This window comes from Pleurodeles waltl, chromosome 7 (assembly GCF_031143425.1).
Source record: "Pleurodeles waltl isolate 20211129_DDA chromosome 7, aPleWal1.hap1.20221129, whole genome shotgun sequence".
NCBI lineage: Eukaryota > Metazoa > Chordata > Amphibia > Caudata > Salamandridae > Pleurodeles > Pleurodeles waltl.
Window position 1 is genome coordinate 869805644 of NC_090446.1, and position 25995 is coordinate 869831638.

A 25995-nucleotide genomic window follows, 5' to 3' on the forward strand; every position below is an offset into this window, starting at 1 on the left:
ATATTTGTGTGAGGTGGTTCCTTGATGTCAGATATGAAACAGTGAACATCGCTTGTTTCCTTCTGCTCCGAATTCTTCTGTCACAAAATAAAGTACTAACTCAGAGCAATATCAGGTCAAATGAATTCACTTTACTGAACTGAATGGATATTAGAGGCGCGCGGCATTGTGCTTTGGCCTCAGTTTTACAGACCTGTGGTGGAGGCGGACAAGGCCAGTCTCCATCTTTCAGGGGTAGCTGTTGACTCAGCTGTGAACCTTAATACGCACCCTTGGCTCAGCCTGACTCCTCCAGTGAATTATAGGCACGGGCTGCCTCTCGCCGCACGTCAGCATTGATGCACCAGTGGATCACCTACTCCCTTATTCTAAATGAATTACATATGATAAACAAAGTGGCAGCTACTCTGATTGGAGGCTGCTTGAGCTGTCCTGATTAGTTTGAGGAATTTACAAGTGTGAGCAAGCCAGTGGCTACTATCGGCAGTAAAGTTACCTAACTCGTAATGTTCTGCACTACTCACCGCTGGAAGAAAAAACATGTATCTCATCTTCTCTGACACCTCGTAAGCTGCCGAATTCCCCCGGATTGTTCGGCAACCATATCCCACTCGGGACACTCGGGGAAGGATGCAGTCAGAGCGCAGTCAGCCGGCACTCACCTTCCCTCGAGGTCCGCTGCCACAGGTCGGGCTGGGATGAGGGATAGTCCATGTCGTCCCCTTGTCGCCAAGCCTTGGCGTGCGCTACCGCGCGCTGGTCACCTTTACCCTTGTAAGAACAGACGAGGTGTCTCTTTATTACCCGAGCTTTGAATTGAAACGTTGGTCTGGCTGAGGTTGTTGGACCGCACAGCTCCGTTCTGTCTCTCATTCGCTCCCTGGGCACAGGGCTGCGAATCTGCACAGCGGGTCCTTGGTACCTATGGAATAATGGCGGCGAGTGCGTTAAACTGTCCTGTCCGCTGATGGCAAACCGGCAGGCTTGCAGTAGGCCGAGGGTCGGGGGGGTCACATGTAAGCACAGTGTCCCCGGTCACACTGAGGTTGCTTTCTTTACATAGGCAATTGCAAACCCCTAGCACCACCCGCAGTACCCAACTCACGAAGTAAATCCTGGCGGTCGCAAGGAACACACTTCATTAGCGAAAGCGCAGTGCGTCTTGTGCAACACTCTGTCCATATTATGAAGGGGTATAAAGTGGTATCGATAGCAGCAATGCAGTGTGCGCTCTGAAATCGTAACATCTACTGCGAGATACAACACTTGCATGACCTCTATACCATGGGCGCTTGTTAAACTAGTTTCCTTACACGGCTACACATGCGATTTCAATGTAAAAGTTGATTATCTAGTTTATATGGATATAAATAAATTACTTATTCCACGAAAGTCCTTGATAGTCTGATAATTTATTTCTCCTATGTAATAAAGGATGGGTCTTTGTTTCCTATTTTTACTTCTCGAGTGTGGGGGGCTTCAGCCAATGAAAGTGAGCAGCAGCACTTCTGTGTTTGAGAACTGCTGCAGTTACTGATTATGACACTGAGCGCCGCTGTTCACCCACCACAGAAGAAAACACGCAGAGATAATTCAAACCACGTGGTTACAACACAGCATTCCCGTATAGAAGGGAACATTGCCGAGAGTCTCGGTGCACTGCAGACTCTCCTTGGGTGAAGTCCACTTGCCGTTCTTTCCAGACTATGTATGGAATGGCCCAAACCCTGTGGCGCTGTTACTCTAGGGCTCAGACCTCAAGGCGCTGTTACTGCGGGTTTCAGAAACCGAGGTGCTGTTACTCCGACGCTCAGACATCGAGGCGCTGTTGCTCTCTTGCTCAGAAATCGTGGATCTGTTACTCCGGGGCTTCCATGTTGTTTATTGTTACTCTTCTGACAGTCTGTGGAGCCGCTTCTGGGCAGCTGCGTTATTCAATTCCCGAGGAAATGAGGAAAGGCTCTTTTATTGGGAATGTGGCTTTGGATCTAGGGATGGATACAAAGGAGTTATCAGAAGGCGGAGCCCGGATCGAAACCAGAGGTAGGAAGCAGTACTTTGCTCTTAATTTAAGAAATGGACATTTAAATGTCAATGAAAGAATTGACAGAGAAGGCTTGTGTAGAAAAGCAACCCGGTGTCTATTAAATGTAGAGATTATTTCGAAGAATATGATGAAAGTGTATGAGGTTGAAGTGGAGATTCTAGATATTAATGACAACTCCCCCGCATTTACTGATGACCAAATAATATTACAAGTCCTTGAAATAACTGCCCCCGGCACCCGGTTTGTGCTGCCCGAAGCACACGATGCAGATGTGGGCGTGTACTCTCTTCAGAGCTATCAACTCAGTGACAATAAACACTTCACGCTGGATATAAAAAGCAGTGCAGATGGCACGAAGTATGCAGAGCTGGTCCTAGAGAAATCACTAGACCGAGAGGAACAGGAAGTTCACAGTTTGATCCTCACAGCCACCGATGGAGGGGATCCGGTCAGATCAGGCACCCTACAGATACAGATCAACGTGCAGGATTTCAATGACAATGCACCTGTTTTCAATCAGTCTGTCTATAAGATCAGTGTACCGGAAAATGTGCCCAAAGGAACCGTTGTGGGTGCTGTCACTGCTGTTGATAATGACCAGGGAACAAACGCAGAGATAACATATTCCTTTAGCAAAATGGAGGAAAACATTGTTCAGAAACTCAAACTGAACTCTAAAACTGGAGAAATATCTTTGATTGAAAATCTGGATTTTGAAGAGTCCGAATTTTATGAGTTTGAAATCCGAGGGAGTGATGGCAGTCTCTCATCACGCTGCAAAGTTTTGCTAGAAGTCATTAACATGAATGATAATAACCCAGAGATTTCGATGTCGTCTGTGCTTAATCAGGTACCAGAAAACAGTCCACTTGGTACAGTCATTGCTGTTCTGGAGGTATACGATAGGATTCGGGAGAGCATGGAAAGATTACTTGCTTTTTGCCACCCCATCTGCCTTTTCAGTTGAATAAATCAATTGGAAGTTATTATAACTTGGTAACTAATGGTGTTTTGGACAGGGAACAGGTTTCACAGTATAACATAACAATTACAGCCACAGACAGTGGAACTCCGCCACTGTCTCAAACCAAAACCATAAACCTTCAGATTACAGATGAAAATGATAATCCACCTATATTTCACCAGATATCATATAGCGCCTCTGTAATGGAAAATATACCTGAAGGCACTTCTATATTTAGAGCCAAGGCAACAGATATGGATTGGGACAAGAATGCCAAGATCAGTTACTCCATTATTGATGGACACATTGAAGGTACTCTGTTTTCTTCTTACATATCTATTAATTCAGACTCCGGTGTCATATATGCTATTCGTTCTTTCGACTTTGAGCACTTCAGAGAATTTCAAATCCAAGTGAAAGCTCAAGATGGTGGTTCTCCAACTCTTATGAGCAATGTTACTGTGACATTCTTTATACAGGATCAGAATGACAACACTCCTGAAATATTATATCCATCTACCCCCACAGATGGCTCCTCTGGAATGGAAATGGCTCCTCGCTACTGTGATCCAGGTTATCTGATCACTAAGGTGATCGCTGTTGATGCTGATTCTGGCCAGAATTCCTGGCTTTCCTACCTGTTACTGCGGTCCACAGACCATGGACTGTTTACTGTAGTTCCTCACAGTGGAGAAATTAGGACAGCTCGCTCCATTATGGAAAAAGACTCTGTAAAACAAGTCCTGGTGGTGTTAGTGAAAGACAATGGGAAGACCCCTCTCTCGTCTTCAGTTACACTCACCATAGTGCTGGCAGACAGTCTGCCAGAAATGCTTCATGATATAAGTAACCCTTTAGCTCCCGCAGACATGGAGTCAAACCTCACCCTGTATCTGGTGATTGCTGTTGCTGTTGTTTCCTTCTTGTTCCTTTTCCTGATCATTCTTCTTTTGGCCATCAGGCTTCACCACTGGAGGAAATCCCAGCTCTGTGAGTCGTCTGGGGTTAACTTCAATTCACTTCCTGCCTGTCAGTTTGTTGGCATTGATGGAGTCAGAGCTTTTCTTCAGACCTATTCTCATGATTCCTATTTAACTGCAGACTCCAATAAAAGTCAACTCAAGTTCCCACTTTCAAACGATTCAAATAAACTTTCAGAAAATAATAAATTCCAGGCACAAGAACCGCTTCTAGTTGATGATTTCTTAAGTATAGGAAAAGAGGACCAGCCTTTCATTCAAGTAAGTTTACTTATTTTGCATTATGTTCTATTGCTCTATTCAAATGAATAATGCACTGAATCATCTGTGGTGTTCTTTTAGGGTAGCAGACAACATAGTCCAATATTCAGTAGGTTTCAAAGTTTGTTAACGGAAATATGACCAACTAGAAATGAAAATATTAAATAAATATGCAATCTTCATGCATTTAACATTAGTTTGCCAAATTAAGTTATTTTGCAGCGCCGTCACATCACGCTTCTTCGTCCATGTCTCGTCAGCTATTACAGTGCAGTTTGATAGTTCCCCCATTACCATTTCTTGAATGGTTGCTTGTTTCATTAATGTTGCTGTTTTTTTTTCCCTTCCTTTTAGAATGAGATATTAACTCAATGATTCGCTTTTCTGCATTTCTCGTCTGGTTGCATTCTTTTGGAAATCCTTTATGCCTTTATTCCTTGAAACAGTGCAAATATGGTTCCTTGCATCCTTTATTTCCTTAATAGTTTCTAATTAGCAAGTGAGAACCAGCAAAAACAAAAATCATTATTCTACGTTGCGTGTGTTAATGTGAAACAGGAATATTTTACTTTCATTAATGTGCCCATTTGTAGTACACTTATTTTGTTTGTATGTATTTAGTTTAAATGATAGTTTAATGTGTTTTTGAGGTGGATCTGCGATATTTATGTATTGTGTCTGAAATTGGGCAGGACACTACTTGTTGCCTCTGTTGTCAAACACGCGATGGAGGGGGTAATATCATGCAATCTCACTGCAAACACCCTTTTCAGTTTACGATGTCCAGTGAAGCACGGATTCACATTTAAAGGTTTTATAGTAGAGATGGGTGCCTCGCTGAAAGCTCAATACAGGCTCAAGTTTGAAGCTTAGCTCTGCCTCTGCTCAAGGTCCTATTGGAATCTTGAGCCCAGAACTAGCCGAGCTTGCATGTGTCTTCTGCCTGCCACCCTCTCTCTACCCAGTATGTGGCGTTATGGCCAGAGCTGGCAACTTTGGAACTAGGGAACCAAGTTCGAGGCTTAGCGTTGGCTCAGCATCCTATGATTCTGGACAAGTCACTTAATATCCCTGTGCCTAAAATCAATGAATGTGCCCTTGTGTAATGTAACCGGTGCTCATGAAAGTGCTACAATACCTTTGAGTTGAGTGTGTGCTACGTACAAACTGCAGAAAATGAACAAAGAGGTAAAATTAAAGCCTTAACGTAAGGAAGGACAAATAGATATCCATTTACTGGCTGATTTGTACAAAACAAAACCTAGGTAAGTAAAGGTTCGCTGCTTAAATTGTGTGATTTTAGGCAAATATTTCATTTCACCAAAACACTTTATTCATCATTATTGCTTATAATTGAAGCACTTTCAAGTATGTGGGTTCAGAATACCAGTTGTACAAAAACCTATTGTGTTTGATTTCATAGACTACAACATTGCCGTATAATACTGTCGGTCATGTACAGCGTATACATGACAAATTCCTTGCCTCTTAGTTCACTAATGGTTCATGTTTAAAAACTATCAGTTTTAATAAGTACTTCTCAGTGAACTGCTGTAATGTTACGTGTTAATGCCAAAGCTTCCATGGCTTAAAGAAACCAATTTTTGGAGTTTTGAAGAGACCTTATCACATTTTATTTCATGTTTGTTGTATGATTTACATAGCAAACATTTTTAGGACTCTGCTCAGGTATGGGCTCGCTATGTGCTGAGCCATACTTGTAGCTCGGCAGTCCCTGCAACTTTGTTGGCTCAACCACCTCTAGTTTATGGTTGTTCTTTTACTGGAATATTGAAAATCTCAGCTTTTCTGCTGATAAGTATATACACAAGCATTCCTGATTACCTCTAGAATGGGAGCACACCGAGGACCTGCAGCATCCAGAGGCATACATGAAGCACCAGAATATATGCTATATTTTTCTTCTCTCTGAGGTGTGTCTCAATAGATACAATATTCAGTAGCTGAATAATTGAAAAGGGGATCTGTTGTTGGAAATAGAGCAAAGGATTTTTGGTTAAACTGTAGACATTTGTCTGAAAGGACATTTTGCATTGCCTCTGCCGCTGAGAATGATTGTTTTTTAACCAAAACTGGGAGCTGTCATGTCAGTGGTCAGATAAACGGAGAGGAAACATGCAGTGAATCAACCAGCTGTTACCTCAGCTTCAGGGTTGTTGTGGAAAATCTATTTCATTTAGATCTATTTGATGCTTCTTTGCTAGTAACTCGCAATGTTGTGGTCATCATAATACCCTGCATGGCTGTAAGTGGAGTCCAAACCTACATTTTGTCTTATGTGAAAAAGTGATCAGTGATGGCTGCAAATGTACTGAATTGGTGCTGGAAATAGCCTTAGACCTTGACAAAGAAAGTCACCACTACTTGACTCTCACTCCCTCTGATGGGGGTTATCCAAGGAGGTCTAACACACAGAACATTAATATTATTATTCTCAATACTAATGACAGTTTCCCAGTGTTTATTCAAGAGGTTTACTGAGCCATCATTAGTAAAGGACCAGCAAATAGCTCAGTGGTGCTTCACTCGAAAGGCAAAGCTAAAGATTATGGGTCAAAATAACCTACTTTTTCAGCCACACGTCTGTCAATCAGCACAATAAATTTGATTTTAGTAATGAAGAGGACCCTAGATTTTGAGAAGATAACTTCATACATAATGGTACTGGAAATGAAGATTGAGGAGGGCATGTTGCTTAATCTCGGGTACCTATAGAAGTTGAGGGTGAGGAGAGTAATGCTCCCGAGGTAACTTTAAGATCTGTCTTCAGACCACTCCCAGAGAACTCCTCCCCATGTACAGTGGAAGTGTTATTCAGGTTTAATGTTAAAGGTTCATGAGAAAATGACGAAGTTGTGTGTCATCATCAAGAAAACGTACCTTTTATATTTTGTTCATCACCTGCAAAGCACTGCAACATTGTGACACAAACACACTGGACAGAGAAGCTCTCAGATTATACAATATCACACTCATGTCACAGACAGAGGAACTTCTCCTTTAGAGTCATCTATCCAACATAAAATATAACCTTCACATGTTTGTAAATCTTCCTCCCAGATGTTTGCTCCAGAGAAAAGTACTACTAGTGCCTTCATTCACGGTCTAAAGGGACCTGGTCTAGATGTGGAGCTAAACACCAGTGTCACTTGTTTTGCACATGGTAATCACTTGGTGGCACCCCTCGTACTTCCTGTGTCACCATCAAATCCCATTCTGTGGTGATCTACGTCGAAAGGCCCCATGACTGTGAACAGCTCAGGCGGTTTCACTTCCAGGTCAAGGCCTAGGACCTTTGGGTCTCCTCCTCTCAGCAGTAATGTCTCATTGAGGTTGTTTATTGATGATCAGAATGATAATGCTTCTCAGATCCTCTACCCTGTTTGGACCTGATGGTTCTCTGTTGTTCCAGATGGTTCCCCCAAAATATTTGAGTCTACTGTTCGTTCTCACGTTGGTCCAAGATTCACATCAACCTTCCAATAATGGGACTCTGACCTGCTCTTATGAGGTCGCTGTTGCCCCGGGTTCTGGGAGGAATGAGTTTGCTTTTCTCAAGTCGGGACACTGGGCACCCATGAACATTCTGCTTTCTGCGGATGTTTCTGGGTCTAAAATGATTCGGCAGGAGGAGAAATTGTGAATTGAATCATGACCCTTGGAGGCATTGGTCCTAGTTACAGTTCGAGTAATTCACCACGTTGCTGTGCATTAACGTGTTTTTATACTTAATGGTTCGTACAAAATCACTTAGTGTCCTTTATCGATGGACGTTCTTATGTAATTATTCAGGACTCGTTATAATGATTTGAAAGTTCAACCATAAATAAGTTGTTTTTATGTGTCTGTTGCGGGTGAGGTGCACAGAATTGCATTCCTGGATGTGTTCACCTCTGTTCCATCTAGTTATGAAAGGCAATTTCGGTCCTTTCACTTATCACCTTAAATTGAAACTTGAGCCCATACCATTAAACCAGGACTGACCGAGTCTAATTGGTATGTTCTGTAAATAAATTTTAAAAAAGAATTTAAATATCCCAACATTCTAGTAGGTTGTCCATGTATGTTTACCTGAAAGCGCTTCTATTAACGTTCTTAATGTTACCACAGTTCAGTTTTCGTGTCTGGCATCATGTGGTTTGTGTTCTCTGCGACTGGTATCGGTTACTACCAGTTATGATCATTGTTGGGGAAAAAAACACTAATATAACAGAAATCAGCATTTGTAAACATGAGGCCGGATTCTTAGAGCGTCCCCATCTATAAATTGGAATAAAGTAATTTAATTGATTGCATATAAGCAGTAAAATGTTAAACGAACTTTAGACTGTTCCTAGGTGAATCCTAACTCCACTGCTAGCTTTCAGCATGCACAAGGGTCTACATGAATTTCCAATCAGTATTTTGCGTTAGGCTCTCAAAAACTGCAAAAAGCACAGTGGCCTCGGCAAACAATGACATCTCGGAGCTCAGAGGCCTAAGCTGACATCTAAAGCACATAATTTGTGTTTCCGACCATCAGTCATAGAGCACACGCTGTGTGAAGTGTTACACACCAGCCACAGGGTGTCACCCAGCAGGAAAAACCCTATTTTCTCTGGCTAAGTGTAATATGTCAGTCCTACAAGCGATAATATGATGATACTCAGTGCTTCCATGTGTGTGTTGTAATTTGCCGGGTACAGTGAGAAGAACTGTCCATGTTTTATACAAATATCTATTCAAAGTGATGGTCATGTTTTTTGTTAGTATATGTGCTGAGCAGTTGCCCCATGGTTGGTGTCACCAATCCCTGGTTAGTTCAGAAAAAAAGTGTGTGGGGGGTACATAAGAATTGTGTGCAGGGCTGCAAGCAGCGGTGCAGAGGGGAAATGTGGGTCAGAAGAGTTGTTTGTAACGTTCTTCAGTTGCTGCACAGTGTGTGGGCCAGGAGTGTGATACTTAAGACTGATAATAGACCTCGGTGTGTATCTGCAGAGGGGGAACTTTACTCATCTCCTGAATATGAAAAAAAAGTATGTTTTTCTTTGGATGGAGTCCGGATCATGTTGGGATAGAGAGTATTTGCCGAGTTTGGACAGTGTCACAGTCAGCCTGGTCTGCACGCTCATTCCCTACATTCCGTTGGTTGTTCTAGTCGTGGATTTCACTTGTGTTTAGATACTGTTAGTTAGTCAGTGTTCACGCTCAATAACCGATCTAGTGTGAAACAATAACCTTAGCTGCCTTCTTACGTGTCTCTCCGCGGCAGGGTGTGCGAGAGACCGGATGCGCCCCGTACTTAACTGGAGGAAAACGGGGAACTCTGTGTCTGGTTTGTGGAGGATTGGAATACGTGACTTTACTTATCTCAGGAATTTCAGCGCCGTAAACATTGACGAGTGATCTCAGTATAGAAGAGGGTGTCAAATAACGCTTTGCATAGAAACACAAGCTGTTTCAATGCGCTGGCAGCTGTCCCTGTTTTAAGATGCGGTGTATCTTAGGGCCGCGCCATTACCCCGACTTTCACCGCTAGTACTATTCTGGAGGTGCATTAAATACAGATATTATGAGACCAATCACAAAGCTCTCGGGAGCGCACTGCAAAGTGTTCCTCGTGTGCACGTTCTCGTTATTAAAGTGTTCTCCAATTAACGTGGAAATAATAGGAAGCTAGAAAAATAGTATTTTGTCTTTGGGATCAGTTACGATTTTGACATCCTAGCAGGCTTCCACATGAGAATGTATGTTAACCCTTTAACGTGCAGTTCAACGAGTAATAGGCTTGGCGCTGCTAACACGTCTTCCAGTCTGACCTTTAACCTCTAATGGGCCTTTATCTCCTCGTATCTGATCCTTTGGTTGAAAGTGGAGGCCTAGCGCCAGCTTTAACTCTTTGTCCCTCCCACGCCAATGCATGCCGGGACATCACATATTTATAAGGGAGCATCCGTCGTCTGCTCTGCCCGTCTGCTGCTGTGGGCGTCCTGTCCTAACATGCAGGTTGTGGGTGGCACCAAGACCAGCTCACACCCCCAATCACTGGTGGACTTATTAGAGTGACATCAATGCCACGTGTCTCCTCACTGTCGAGTAGCGCTTAATAACTGTACTGGACTCGCTCCTGTGCCTCGCACACCTGCTCACATAAAGCGCAGGGCTCGTATCTTGGTGGACTTTGCCGGCTCAGTCAAGCACACCTGGTTCTATGCACCCGCAGTGAGTAAAGTGGATTGATTTACCCCGATATTTGTGTGAGGTGGTTCCTTGATGTCAGATATGAAACAGTGAACATCGCTTGTTTCCTTCTGCTCCGAATTCTTCTGTCACAAAATAAAGTACTAACTCAGAGCAATATCAGGTCAAATGAATTCACTTTACTGAACTGAATGGACATTAGAGGCGCGCGGCATTGTGCTTTGGCCTCAGTTTTACAGACCTGTGGTGGAGGCGGACAAGGCCAGTCTCCATCTTTCAGGGGTAGCTGTTGACTCAGCTGTGAACCTTAATACGCACCCTTGGCTCAGCCTGACTCCTCCAGTGAATTATAGGCACGGGCTGCCTCTCGCCGCACGTCAGCATTGATGCACCAGTGGATCACCTACTCCCTTATTCTAAATGAATTACATATGATAAACAAAGTGGCAGCTACTCTGATTGGAGGCTGCTTGAGCTGTCCTGATTAGTTTGAGGAATTTACAAGTGTGAGCAAGCCAGTGGCTACTATCGGCAGTAAAGTTACCTAACTCGTAATGTTCTGCACTACTCACCGCTGGAAGATGTATCTCATCTTCTCTGACACCTCGTAAGATGCCGAATTCCCCCGGATTGTTCGGCAACCAAATCCCACTCGGGACACTCGGTTAAGGATGCAGTCAGAGCGCAGTCAGCCGGCACTCACCTTCCCTCGAGGTCCGCTGCCACAGGTCGGGCTGGGATGAGGGATAGTCTTTGTCGTCCCCTTGTCGCCAAGCCTTGGCGTGCGCTACCGCGCGCTGGTCACCTTTACCCTTGTAAGAAGAGAACAGACGAGGTGTCTCTTTATTACCCGAGCTTTGAATTGAAACGTTGGTCTGGCCCAGGTTGTTGGACCGCACAGCTCCGTTCTGTCTCTCATTCGCTCCCTGGGCACAGGGCTGCGAATCTGCACAGCGGGTCCTTGGTACCTATGGAATAATGGCGGCGAGTGCGTTAAACTGTCCTGTCCGCTGATGGCAAACCGGCAGGCTTGCAGTAGGCCGAGGGTCGGGGGGGTCACATGTAAGCACAGTGTCCCCGGTCACACTGAGGTTGCTTTCTTTACATAGGCAATTGCAAACCCCTAGCACCATCCGCAGTACCCAACTCACAAAGTAAATCCTGGCGGTCGCAAGGAACACACTTCATTAGCGAAAGCGCAGTGCGTCTTGTGCAACACTCTGTCCATATTATGAAGGGGTATAAAGTGGTATCGATAGCAGCAATGCAGTGTGCGCTCTGAAATCGTAACATCTACTGCGAGATACAACACTTGCATGACCTCTATACCATGGGCGCTTGTTAAAATAGTTTCCTTACACGGCTACACATGCGATTTCAATGTAAAAGTTGATTATCTAGTTTATATGGATATAAATAAATTACTTATTCCACGAAAGTCCTTGATAGACTGATAATTTATTTCTCCTATGTAATAAAGGATGGGTCTTTGTTTCCTATTTTTACTTCTCGAGTGTGGGGGGCTTCAGCCAATGAAAGTGAAAGTAGAAACACATCTGTAGCAGCATTTCTGTGTTTGAGAACTGCTGCAGTTACTGATTATGACACTGAGCGCCGCTGTTCACCCACCACAGAAGAAAACACGCAGAGATAATTCAAACCACGTGGTTACAACACAGCATTCCCGTATAGAAGGGAACATTGCCGAGAGTCTCGGTGCACTGCAGACTCTCCTTGGGTGAAGTCCACTTGCCGTTCTTTCCAGACTATGTATGGAATGGCCCAAACCCTGTGGCGCTGTTACTCCAGGGCTCAGACCTCAAGGCGCTGTTACTGCGGGTTTCAGAAACCGAGGTGCTGTTACTCCGACGCTCAGACATCGAGGCGCTGTTGCTCTCTTGCTCAGAAATCGTGGATCTGTTACTCCGGGGCTTCCATGTTGTTTATTGTTACTCTTCTGACAGTCTGTGGAGCCGCTTCTGGGCAGCTGCGTTATTCCATTCCCGAGGAAATGAGGAAAGGATCTTTTATTGGGAATGTGGCTTTGGATCTAGGGATGGATACAAAGGAGTTATCAGAAGGCGGAGCCCGGATCGAAACCAGAGGTAGGAAGCAGTACTTTGCTCTTAATTTAAGAAATGGACATTTAAATGTCAATGAAAGAATTGACAGAGAAGGCTTGTGTAGAAAAGCAACCCGGTGTCTATTAAATGTAGAGATTATTTCGAAGAATATGATGAAAGTGTATGAGGTTGAAGTGGAGATTCTAGATATTAATGACAACTCCCCCGCATTTACTGATGACCAAATAATATTACAAGTCCTTGAAATAACTGCCCCCGGCACCCGGTTTGTGCTGCCCGAAGCACACGATGCAGATGTGGGCGTGTACTCTCTTCAGAGCTATCAACTCAGTGACAATAAACACTTCACGCTGGATATAAAAAGCAGTGCAGATGGCACGAAGTATGCAGAGCTGGTCCTAGAGAAATCACTAGACCGAGAGGAACAGGAAGTTCACAGTTTGATCCTCACAGCCACCGATGGAGGGGATCCGGTCAGATCAGGCACCCTACAGATACAGATCAACGTGCAGGATTTCAATGACAATGCACCTGTTTTCAATCAGTCTGTCTATAAGATCAGTGTACCGGAAAATGTGCCCAAAGGAACCGTTGTGGGTGCTGTCACTGCTGTTGATAATGACCAGGGAACAAACGCAGAGATAACATATTCCTTTAGCAAAATGGAGGAAAACATTGTTCAGAAACTCAAACTGAACTCTAAAACTGGAGAAATATCTTTGATTGAAAATCTGGATTTTGAAGAGTCCGAATTTTATGAGTTTGAAATCCGAGGGAGTGATGGCAGTCTCTCATCACGCTGCAAAGTTTTGCTAGAAGTCATTAACATGAATGATAATAACCCAGAGATTTCGATGTCGTCTGTGCTTAATCAGGTACCAGAAAACAGTCCACTTGGTACAGTCATTGCTGTTCTGGAGGTATACGATAGGGATTCGGGAGAGCATGGAAAGATTACTTGCTTTTTGCCACCCCATCTGCCTTTTCAGTTGAATAAATCAATTGGAAGTTATTATAACTTGGTAACTAATGGTGTTTTGGACAGGGAACAGGTTTCACAGTATAACATAACAATTACAGCCACAGACAGTGGAACTCCGCCACTGTCTCAAACCAAAACCATAAACCTTCAGATTACAGATGAAAATGATAATCCACCTATATTTCACCAGATATCATATAGCGCCTCTGTAATGGAAAATATACCTGAAGGCACTTCTATATTTAGAGCCAAGGCAACAGATATGGATTGGGACAAGAATGCCAAGATCAGTTACTCCATTATTGATGGACACATTGAAGGTACTCTGTTTTCTTCTTACATATCTATTAATTCAGACTCCGGTGTCATATATGCTATTCGTTCTTTCGACTTTGAGCACTTCAGAGAATTTCAAATCCAAGTGAAAGCTCAAGATGGTGGTTCTCCAACTCTTATGAGCAATGTTACTGTGACATTCCTTATACAGGATCAGAATGACAACACTCCTGAAATATTATATCCATCTACCCCCACAGATGGCTCCTCTGGAATGGAAATGGCTCCTCGCTACTGTGATCCAGGTTATCTGATCACTAAGGTGATCGCTGTTGATGCTGATTCTGGCCAGAATTCCTGGCTTTCCTACCTGTTACTGCGGTCCACAGACCATGGACTGTTTACTGTAGTTCCTCACAGTGGAGAAATTAGGACAGCTCGCTCCATTATGGAAAAAGACTCTGTAAAACAAGTCCTGGTGGTGTTAGTGAAAGACAATGGGAAGACCCCTCTCTCGTCTTCAGTTACACTCACCATAGTGCTGGCAGACAGTCTGCCAGAAATGCTTCATGATATAAGTAACCCTTTAGCTCCCGCAGACATGGAGTCAAACCTCACCCTGTATCTGGTGATTGCTGTTGCTGTTGTTTCCTTCTTGTTCCTTTTCCTGATCATTCTTCTTTTGGCCATCAGGCTTCACCACTGGAGGAAATCCCAGCTCTGTGAGTCGTCTGGGGTTAACTTCAATTCACTTCCTGCCTGTCAGTTTGTTGGCATTGATGGAGTCAGAGCTTTTCTTCAGACCTATTCTCATGATTCCTATTTAACTGCAGACTCCAATAAAAGTCAACTCAAGTTCCCACTTTCAAACGATTCAAATAAACTTTCAGAAAATAATAAATTCCAGGCACAAGAACCGCTTCTAGTTGATGATTTCTTAAGTATAGGAAAAGAGGACCAGCCTTTCATTCAAGTAAGTTTACTTATTTTGCATTATGTTCTATTGCTCTATTCAAATGAATAATGCACTGAATCATCTGTGGTGTTCTTTTAGGGTAGCAGACAACATAGTCCAATATTCAGTAGGTTTCAAAGTTTGTTAACGGAAATATGACCAACTAGAAATGAAAATATTAAATAAATATGCAATCTTCATGCATTTAACATTAGTTTGCCAAATTAAGTTATTTTGCAGCGCCGTCACATCACGCTTCTTCGTCCATGTCTCGTCAGCTATTACAGTGCAGTTTGATAGTTCCCCCATTACCATTTCTTGAATGGTTGCTTGTTTCATTAATGTTGCTGTTTTTTTTCCCCTTCCTTTTAGAATGAGATATTAACTCAATGATTCGCTTTTCTGCATTTCTCGTCTGGTTGCATTCTTTTGGAAATCCTTTATGCCTTTATTCCTTGAAACAGTGCAAATATGGTTCCTTGCATCCTTTATTTCCTTAATAGTTTCTAATTAGCAAGTGAGAACCAGCAAAAACAAAAATCATTATTCTACGTTGCGTGTGTTAATGTGAAACAGGAATATTTTACTTTCATTAATGTGCCCATTTGTAGTACACTTATTTTGTTTGTATGTATTTAGTTTAAATGATAGTTTAATGTGTTTTTGAGGTGGATCTGCGATATTTATGTATTGTGTCTGAAATTGGGCAGGACACTACTTGTTGCCTCTGTTGTCAAACACGCGATGGAGGGGGTAATATCATGCAATCTCACTGCAAACACCCTTTTCAGTTTACGATGTCCAGTGAAGCACGGATTCACATTTAAAGGTTTTATAGTAGAGATGGGTGCCTCGCTGAAAGCTCAATACAGGCTCAAGTTTGAAGCCTAGCTCTGCCTCTGCTCAAGGTCCTATTGGAATATTGAGCCCAGAACTAGCCGAGCTTGCATGTGTCTTCTGCCTGCCACCCTCTCTCTACCCAGTATGTGGCGTTATGGCCAGAGCTGGCAACTTTGGAACTAGGGAACCAAGTTCGAGGCTTAGCGTTGGCTCAGCATCCTATGATTCTGGACAAGTCACTTAATATCCCTGTGCCTAAAATCAATGAATGTGCCCTTGTGTAATGTAACCGGTGCTCATGAAAGTGCTACAATACCTTTGAGTTGAGTGTGTGCTACGTACAAACTGCAGAAAATGAACAAAGAGGTAAAATTAAAGCCTTAACGTAAGGAAGGACAAATAGATATCCATTTACTGGCTGATTTGTACAAAACAAAACCTAGGTAAGTAAAGGTTCGCTGCTTAAATTGTGTGATTTTAGGCAAATATTTCATTTCACCAAAACACTTTATTCATCATTATTGCTTATAATTGAAGCACTTTCAAGTATGTGGGTTCAGAATACCAGTTGTACAAAAACCTATTGTGTTTGATTTCATAGACTACAACATTGCCGTATAATACTGTCGGTCATGTACAGCGTATACATGACAAATTCCTTGCCTCTTAGTTCACTAATGGTTCATGTTTAAAAACTATCAGTTTTAATAAGTACTTCTCAGTGAACTGCTGTAATGTTACGTGTTAATGCCAAAGCTTCCATGGCTTAAAGAAACCAATTTTTGGCGTTTTGAAGAGACCTTATCACATTTTATTTCATGTTTGTTGTATGATTTACATAGCAAACATTTTCAGGACTCTGCTCAGGTATGGGCTCGCTATGTGCTGAGCCATACTTGTAGCTCGGCAGTCCCTGCAACTTTGTTGGCTCGACCACCTCTAGTTTATGGTTGTTCTTTTACTGGAATATTGAAAATCTCAGCTTTTCTGCTGATAAGTATATACACAAGCATTCCTGATTACCTCTAGAATGGGAGCACACCGAGGACCTGCAGCATCCAGAGGCATACATGAAGCACCAGAATATATGCTATATTTTTCTTCTCTCTGAGGTGTGTCTCAATAGATACAATATTCAGTAGCTGAATAATTGAAAAGGGGATCTGTTGTTGGAAATAGAGCAAAGGATTTTTGGTTAAACTGTAGACATTTGTCTGAAAGGACATTTTGCATTGCCTCTGCCGCTGAGAATGATTGTTTTTTAACCAAAACTGGGAGCTGTCATGTCAGTGGTCAGATAAACGGAGAGGAAACATGCAGTGAATCAACCAGCTGTTACCTCAGCTTCAGGGTTGTTGTGGAAAATCTATTTCATTTAGATCTATTTGATGCTTCTTTGCTAGTAACTCGCAATGTTGTGGTCATCATAATACCCTGCATGGCTGTAAGTGGAGTCCAAACCTACATTTTGTCTTATGTGAAAAAGTGATCAGTGATGGCTGCAAATGTACTGAATTGGTGCTGGAAATAGCCTTAGACCTTGACAAAGAAAGTCACCACTACTTGACTCTCACTCCCTCTGATGGGGGTTATCCAAGGAGGTCTAACACACAGAACATTAATATTATTATTCTCAATACTAATGACAGTTTCCCAGTGTTTATTCAAGAGGTTTACTGAGCCATCATTAGTAAAGGACCAGCAAATAGCTCAGTGGTGCTTCACTCGAAAGGCAAAGCTAAAGATTATGGGTCAAAATAACCTACTTTTTCAGCCACACGTCTGTCAATCAGCACAATAAATTTGATTTTAGTAATGAAGAGGACCCTAGATTTTGAGAAGATAACTTCATACATAATGGTACTGGAAATGAAGATTGAGGAGGGCATGTTGCTTAATCTCGGGTACCTATAGAAGTTGAGGGTGAGGAGAGTAATGCTCCCGAGGTAACTTTAAGATCTGTCTTCAGTCCACTCCCAGAGAACTCCTCCCCATGTACAATGGAAGTGTTATTCAGGTTTAATGATAAAGGTTCATGAGAAAATGACGAAGTTGTGTGTCATCATCAAGAAAACGTACCTTTTATATTTTGTTCATCACCTGCAAAGCACTGCAACATTGTGACACAAACACACTGGACAGGGAAGCTCTCAGATTATCCAATATCACACTCATGTCACAGACAGAGGAACTTCTCCTTTAGAGTCATCTATCCAACATAAAATATAACCTTCACATGTTTGTAAATCTTCCTCCCAGATGTTTGCTCCAGAGAAAAGTACTACTAGTGCCTTCATTCACGGTCTAAAGGGACCTGGTCTAGATGTGGAGCTAAACACCAGTGTCACTTGTTTTGCACATGGTAATCACTTGGTGGCACCCCTCGTACTTCCTGTGTCACCATCAAATCCCATTCTGTGGTGATCTACGTCGAAAGGCCCCATGACTGTGAACAGCTCAGGCGGTTTCACTTCCAGGTCAAGGGGCAGGACCTTTGGGTCTCCTCCTCTCAGCAGTAATGTCTCAGTGAGGTTGTTTATTGATGATCAGAATGATAATGCTTCTCAGATCCTCTACCCTGTTTGGACCTGATGGTTCTCTGTTGTTCCAGATGGTTCCCCCAAAATATTTGAGTCTACTGTTCGTTCTCACGTTGGTCCAAGATTCACATCAACCTTCCAATAATGGGACTCTGACCTGCTCTTATGAGGTCGCTGTTGCCCCGGGTTCTGGGAGGAATGAGTTTGCTTTTCTCAAGTCGGGACACTGGGCACCCATGAACATTCTGCTTTCTGCGGATGTTTCTGGGTCTAAAATGATTCGGCAGGAGGAGAAATTGTGAATTGAATCATGACCCTTGGAGGCATTGGTCCTAGTTACAGTTCGAGTAATTCACCACGTTGCTGTGCATTAACGGGTTTTTATACTTAATGGTTCGTACAAAATCACTTAGTGTCCTTTATCGATGGACGTTCTTATGTAATTATTCAGGACTCGTTATAATGATTTGAAAGTTCAACCATAAATAAGTTGTTTTTATGTGTCTGTTGCGGGTTAGGTGCACAGAATTGTATTCCTGGATGTGTTCACCTCTGTTCCATCTAGTTATGAAAGGCAATTTCGGTCCTTTCACTTATCACCTTAAATTGAAACTTGAGCCCATACCATTAAACCAGGACTGACCGAGTCTAATTGGTATGTTCTGTAAATAAATTTAAAAAAAGGAATTGAAATATCCCAACATTCTAGTAGGTTGTCCATGTATGTTTAGTTGAAAGCGCTTCTATTAACGTTCTTAATGTTACCACAGTTCAGTTTTCGTGTCTGACATCATGTGGTTTGTGTTCTCTGCGACTGGTATCGGTTACTACCAGTTATGATCATTGTTGGGAAAAAATGCTACTGTTATAACAGAAATCAGCATTTGTAAACATGAGGCCGGATTCTTAGAGCGTCCCCATCTATAAATTGGAATAAAGTAATTTAATTGATTGCATATAAGCAGTAAAATGTTAAACGAACTTTAGACTGTTCCTAGGTGAATCCTAACTCCACTGCTCGCTTTCAGCATGCACAAGGGTCTACATGAATTTCCAATCAGTATTTTGCGTTAGGCTCTCAAAAACTGCAAAAAGCACAGTGACCTCGGCAAACAATGTCACCTCGGAGCTCAGTGGCCTAAGCTGACATCTAAAACACATAATTTGTGTTTCCGACCATCAGTCATAGAGCACACGCTGTGTGAAGTGTTACACACCAGCCACGTGGTGCCACCCAGCAGGAAAAACCCTGTTGCTCTGGCTAAGTGTAATATGTCAGTCCTACAAGCGATAATATGATGATACTCAGTGCTTCCATGTGTGTGTTGTAATTTGCCGGGTACAGTGAGAAGAACTGTCTATGTTTTATATAAATATCTATTCAAAGTGATGGTCATGTTTTTTGTTAGTATATGTGCTGAGCAGTTGTCCCATGGTTGGTGTCACCAATCCCTGGTTAGTTCAGAAAAAAAGTGTGGGGGGTACATAAGAATTGTGTGCAGGGCTGCAAGCAGCGGTGCAGGGGGGAAATGTGGGTTAGAAGAGTTGTTTGTAACGTTCTTCAGTTGCTGCACAGTGTGTGGGTCAGGAGTGTGATACTTAAGACTGATATTAGACCTCAGTGTGTATCTGCAGAGGTGGAACTTTACTCATCTCCTGAATATGAAAAAAAGTATGTTTTTCTTTGGATGGAGTCCGGATCATGTTGGGATAGAGAGTATTTGCCGAGTTTGGACAGTGTCACAGTCAGCCTGGTCTGCACGCTCATTCCCTACATTCCGTTGGTTGTTCTAGTCGTGGATTTCACTTGTGTTTAGATACTGTTAGTTAGTCAGTGTTCACGCTCAATAACCGATCTAGTGTGAAACAATAACCTTAGCTGCCTTCTTACGTGTCTCTCCGCGGCAGGGTGTGCGAGAGACCGGATGCGCCCCGTACTTAACTGGAGGAAAACGGGGAACTCTGTGTCTGGTTTGTGGAGGATTGGAATACGTGACTTTACTTATCTCAGGAATTTCAGCGCCGTAAACATTGACGAGTGATCTCAGTATAGAAGAGGGTGTCAAATAACGCTTTGCATAGAAACACAAGCTGTTTCAATGCGCTGGCAGCTGTCCCTGTTTTAAGATGCGGTGTATCTTAGGGCCGCGCCATTACCCCGACTTTCACCGCTAGTACTATTCTGGAGGTGCATTAAATACAGATATTATGAGACCAATTGCAAAGCTCTCGGGAGCGCACCGCAAAGTGCTCCTCGTGTGCACGTTCACGTTATTAAAGTGTTCTCCAATTAACGTGGAAATAATAGGAAGCTAGAAAAATAGTATTTTGTCTTTGGGATCAGTTACGATTTTGACATCCTAGCAGGCTTCCACATGAGAATGTATGTTAACCCTTTAACGTGCAGTTCAACGAGTAATAGGCTTGGCGCTGCTAACACGTCTTCCAGTCTGACCTTTAACCTCTAATGGGCCTTTATCTCCTCGTATCTGATCCTTTGGTTGAAAGTGGAGGCCTAGCGCCAGCTTTAACTCTTTGTCCCTCCCACGCCAATGCATGCCGGGACATCACATATTTATAAGGGAGCATCCGTCGTCTGCTTGGGCCCGTCTGCTGCTGTGGGCGTCCTGTCCTAACATGCAGGATGTGGGTGGCACCAAGACCAGCTCACACCCCCGATCACTGGTGGACTTATTAGAGTGACATCAATGCCACGTGTCTCCTCACTGTCGAGTAGCGCTTAATAACTGTACTGGACTCGCTCCTGTGCCTCGCACACCTCGCTCACATAAAGCGCAGGGCTCGTATCTTGGTGGACTTTGCCGGCTCAGTCAAGAACACCTGTTCTATGCACCCGCAGTGAGTAAAGTGGATTGATTTACCCCGATATTTGTGTGAGGGGGTTCCTTGATGTCAGATATGAAACAGTGAACATCGCTTGTTTCCTTCTGCTCCGAATTCTTCTGTCACAAAATAAAGTACTAACTCAGAGCAATATCAGGTCAAAGGAATTCACTTTACTGAACTGAATGGACATTACCGGCGCGCGGCATTGTGCTTTGGCCTCAGTTTTATAGACCGGTGGTGGAGGCGGACAAGGCCAATCTCCATCTTTCAGGGGTAGCTGTTGATTCAGCTGTGAACCTTAATACCACCCTTGGCTCAGCCTGACTCCTCCAGTGAATTATAGGCACGGGCTGCCTCTCACCGCACGTCAGCAATGATGCACCAGTGGATCACCTACTCCCTTATTCTAAAGGAATTACATATGATAAACAAAGTGGCAGCTACTCTGATTGGAGGCTGCTTGAGCTGTCCTGATTAGTTTGAGGAATTTACAAGTGTGAGCAAGCCAGTGGCTACTATCGGCAGTAAAGTTACCTAACTCGTAATGTTCTGCACTACTCACCGCTGGAAGAAAAAACATGTATCTCATCTTCTCTGACACCTCGTAAGTTGCCCAATTCCCCCGGATTGTTCGGCAACCAAATCCCACTCGGGACACTCGGGGAAGGATGCAGTCAGAGCGCAGTCAGCCGGCACTCATCTTCCCTCGAGGTCCGCTGCCACAGGTCGGGCTGGGATGAGGGATAGTCCATGTCGTCCCCTTGTCGCCAAGCCTTGGCGTGCGCTACCGCGCGCTGGTCACCTTTACCCTTGTAAGAACAGACGAGGTGTCTCTTTATTACCCGAGCTTTGAATTGAAACGTTGGTCTGGCTGAGGTTGTTGGACCGCACAGCTCCGTTCTGTCTCTCATTCGCTCCCTGGGCACAGGGCTGCGAATCTGCACAGCGGGTCCTTGGTACCTATGGAATAATGGCGGCGAGTGCGTTAAACTGTCCTGTCCGCTGATGGCAAACCGGCAGGCTTGCAGTAGGCCGAGGGTCGGGGGGGTCACATGTAAGCACAGTGTCCCCGGTCACACTGAGGTTGCTTTCTTTACATAGGCAATTGCAAACCCCTAGCACCACCCGCAGTACCCAACTCACGAAGTAAATCCTGGCGGTCGCAAGGAACACACTTCATTAGCGAAAGCGCAGTGCGTCTTGTGCAACACTCTGTCCATATTATGAAGGGGTATAAAGTGGTATCGATAGCAGCAATGCAGTGTGCGCTCTGAAATCGTAACATCTACTGCGAGATACAACACTTGCATGACCTCTATACCATGGGCGCTTGTTAAAATAGTTTCCTTACACGGCTACACATGCGATTTCAATGTAAAAGTTGATTATCTAGTTTAAATGGATTAAATACATTATTTATTCTATGAAAGTCATACATAGTCTGGTGACTTAAGCCTCCTATGTAATGAAGGGTGGGTCTTTGATTCCTATTTTTACTTCTCGAGTGTGGGGGGCTTCAGCCAATGAAAGTGAAAGTAGAAACACATCTGTAGCAGCATTTCTGTGTTTGAGAACTGCTGCAGTTACTGATTAGGACACTGAGCGCCGCTGTTCACCCACCACAGAAGAAAACACGCAGAGATAATTCAAACCACGTGGTTACAACACAGCATTCCCGTATAGAAGGGAACATTGCCGAGAGTCTCGGTGCACTGCAGACCCTCCTTGGGTGAAGTCCACTTGCCGTTCTTTCCAGACTATGCATGGAATGGCCCAAACCCTGTGGCGCTGTTACTCCAGGGCTCAGACCTCAAGGCGCTGTTACTGCGGGGCTCAGAAACCGAGGCGCTGTTGCTCTGGTGCTCAGACATCGAGGCGCTGTTGCTCTGGTTCTCAGAAATCGTGGCTCTGTTACCCCGGGGCTCCCCTGCTGCTTCTTGTTACTCTCCTGACAGTCCGTGGAGCCGCGTCTGGGCAGCTGCGTTATTCCATTCCCGAGGAAATGAGGAAAGGATCTTTTGTAGGGAATTTGGCTTTGGATCTGGGGATGGATACAAAGGAGTTATCAGAAGCCGGAGCCCGGATCGAAACCAGAGGTAGGAAGCAGTATTTTGCTCTTAATTTAAGAAATGGACATTTAAATGTCAATGAAAGAATTGACAGAGAAGGCTTGTGTAGAAAAGCACCCCGGTGTCTATTAAATGTAGAGATTATTTCGAAGAACATTATGAAAGTGTATGAGGGGGAAGTGGAGATTCTAGATATTAATGACAATTCCCCCGCATTTACTGATGACCAAATTATATTACAAGTCCTTGAAAACACCATCCCCGGGACCCGGTTTGTGCTGCCCGAAGCACACGATGCAGATGTGGGCATGTACTCTCTTCAGAGCTATCAACTCAGTAACAATAAACACTTCACCCTGGATATAAAAAGCAGTACAGATGGCACGAAGTATGCAGAGCTGGTCCTGGGGAAATCACTAGACCGAGAGGAACAGGAAGTTCACAGCTTGATCCTCACAGCCACAGACGGAGGGGATCCGGTCAGATCAGGCACAATGCGGATACAAATCAATGTACAGGATGTGAATGACAATGCGCCAGTTTTCAATCAGTCTGTCTATAAGATCAGTGTACCGGAAAATGTGCCCAAAGGAACTGTTGTGGGTGTCGTCACTGCTGTTGATATTGACCAGGGAACAAACGCAGAGATAACATATTCCTTTAGCAAAATGGAGGAAAACATTGTTCAAAAACTCAAACTGAACTCTAAAACTGGAGAAATATCATTGAGTGAAAATCTGGATTTTGAAGAGTCCGAATTTTATGAGTTTGAAATCCGAGGGAGTGATGGCAGTCTCTCATCACGCTGCAAAGTTTTGCTAGAAGTCATTAACGTGAATGATAATAACCCAGAGATTTCGATGTCGTCTGTGCTTAATCAGGTACCAGAAAACAGTCCACTTGGTACAGTCATTGCTGTTCTGGAGGTATACGATAGGGATTCGGGAGAGCATGGAAAGATTACTTGCTTTTTGCCACCCCATCTGCCTTTTCAGTTGAATAAATCAATTGGAAGTTATTATAATTTGGTTACTAATGGTGCTTTGGATAGGGAACAGGTTTCACAATATAACATAAGAATTACAGCCACCGACAGTGGAACTCCGCCACTGTCTCAAACCAAAACCATAAACCTTCAGATTACAGATGAAAATGATAACCCACCTGTATTTCATCAATTGTCATATAGCGCCTCTGTAATGGAAAATATACCTCAAGGCACTTCCATATTTAGAGCCAAGGCAATAGATTTGGATTGGGACAAGAATGCCAAGATCAGTTACTCCATTATTGATGGACACATTGAAGGTTCTCCGTTTTCTTCTTACATATCTATCAATTCAGACTCCGGTGTCATATATGCTATTCGTTCTTTCGACTTTGAGCACTTCAGCGAATTTCAAATCCAAGTGAAAGCTCAAGATGGTGGTTCTCCAACTCTTATGAGCAATGTCACTGTGACATTCTTTATACAGGATCAGAATGACAACACTCCTGAAATATTATATCCATCGACCCCCACAGATGGCTCCTCTGGAATGGAAATGGCTCCTCGCTACTGTGATCCAGGTTATCTGATCACTAAGGTGATCGCTGTTGACGCTGATTCTGGGCAGAATTCTTGGCTTTCCTACCTGTTACTGCGGTCCACAGACCATGGACTGTTTACTGTAGGTCTTCACAGTGGAGAAATTAGGACAGCCCGCTCCATTATGGAAAAAGACTCTGTAAAACAATTCCTGGTGGTGTCAGTGAAGGACAATGGACAGACTCCTCTCTCTTCTTCAGTTACAGTCACCATAGTGCTGGCAGACAGTCTGCCAGAAATGCTTCATGATATAAGTAACCCTTCAGCTTCCGCAGACATGGAGTCAAACCTCACCCTGTATCTGGTGATCGCTGTTGCTGTTGTTTCCTTCTTGTTCCTTTTCCTGATCATTCTTCTTTTGGCCATCAGGATTCACAACTGGCGGGAATCCCAGCTCAGTGAATCATGCAAAGTCAACTTCAGTTCACTTCCGGGCTCCCATTTTGTGGGCATCGATGGAGTTAGAACTTTTCTACAGGCGTATTCTCGTGATGTCTGTTTAACCACAGAATCAGGGAAAGGTCAGTTCCAAAGTTCAAGCAACACAAATACTCTTTCTGGAAACCAGAATGAAACTCAAGGACCACTCCTCTTGACTGAAGATTTGTTAAGTATAGGCAAAGAGGACCAGCCATTTCTTCAGGTAAGTTAACTTGCTCAGCGTTTTATATTGCACAACATGCTGGGTGCAATGCCAGTTGTGAATAATACGCCTGCAAATGTATATTTTCATTATGATACATCGTTTGTTGGCTGGAATATGCATCAGTAGCAGAGAATGAAAATAGCTAAATTGTAAAAATGTATACAGGCATTTTTCATTATTTAGAAGTGGCTAGAATTGATTAGACTGTGATCCTAGAGCTCTTCCACCAGATCAAAGGAAGCAGAGACAGACAAGCAATTCTGAAACACCCATTCAAATATTCCAGTGCAAGTGAGAAGGGCGTCTCCCTGATATCTGAAATGTTTGAATCTCTAAGCCCTTGTCTTTTTCTATATATTTCCCCAGTATTCTCATCCCTCTCCCAAATTAAGACTCTGGTGCTTGTAATTTGTGGGTGAAGTTAATTCTCTCAAGGCAAGAACTTTCAGCAGATGTTTCTGGCTTTGGGAATGGGTGTGTTGGAGAAACTACTGGAAATGGGAACTTGATTCCTGTGAGGCCCATTCCAAGTTCTAACTCTTCCTTCTTCCTTTTGCTGCAGCATGTTAAGAACATGTGGTCTTGTCAATGCATCAGAAAATATATACAGCAGTTGTATTATGTGAACGTTTTATCAATGATTGCTACTGTATAAGACTTCATTCACAGCTTTTTAATGATTGAAACGTTAGAACAAAAAGAAGTTGTGTGTGCA

General features: G+C 43.4%; 2 protein-coding genes across 19 annotated transcripts in view; both read left to right on the forward strand.

Moving 5' to 3' along the window:
- Positions 1-25995, forward strand: part of LOC138245662 (protocadherin gamma-C3-like) — an 830748-nt gene that overhangs the window by 454079 nt on the left and 350674 nt on the right. The window contains exon 1 of one of the 18 annotated variants that reach the window (XM_069199431.1): positions 12214-14768. The exons of 16 other annotated variants lie outside the window; for them this stretch is intronic. In XM_069199431.1, coding sequence (XP_069055532.1) covers positions 12222-14768 — 2547 coding nt within the window. In that variant the 5' untranslated portion in view covers positions 12214-12221. Of the gene's footprint in view, positions 1-12213; positions 14769-22674; positions 25278-25995 lie in introns of those variants that run through there. One more of the 18 variants, XM_069199433.1, reaches the window with a different exon arrangement.
- Positions 1666-4303, forward strand: LOC138245842 (protocadherin gamma-A6-like). Its single transcript, XM_069199805.1, is given in 2 exon segments — positions 1666-2949; positions 2952-4303. Coding segments are annotated over 2 exon segments (2595 nt in total). The 5' UTR covers positions 1666-1706.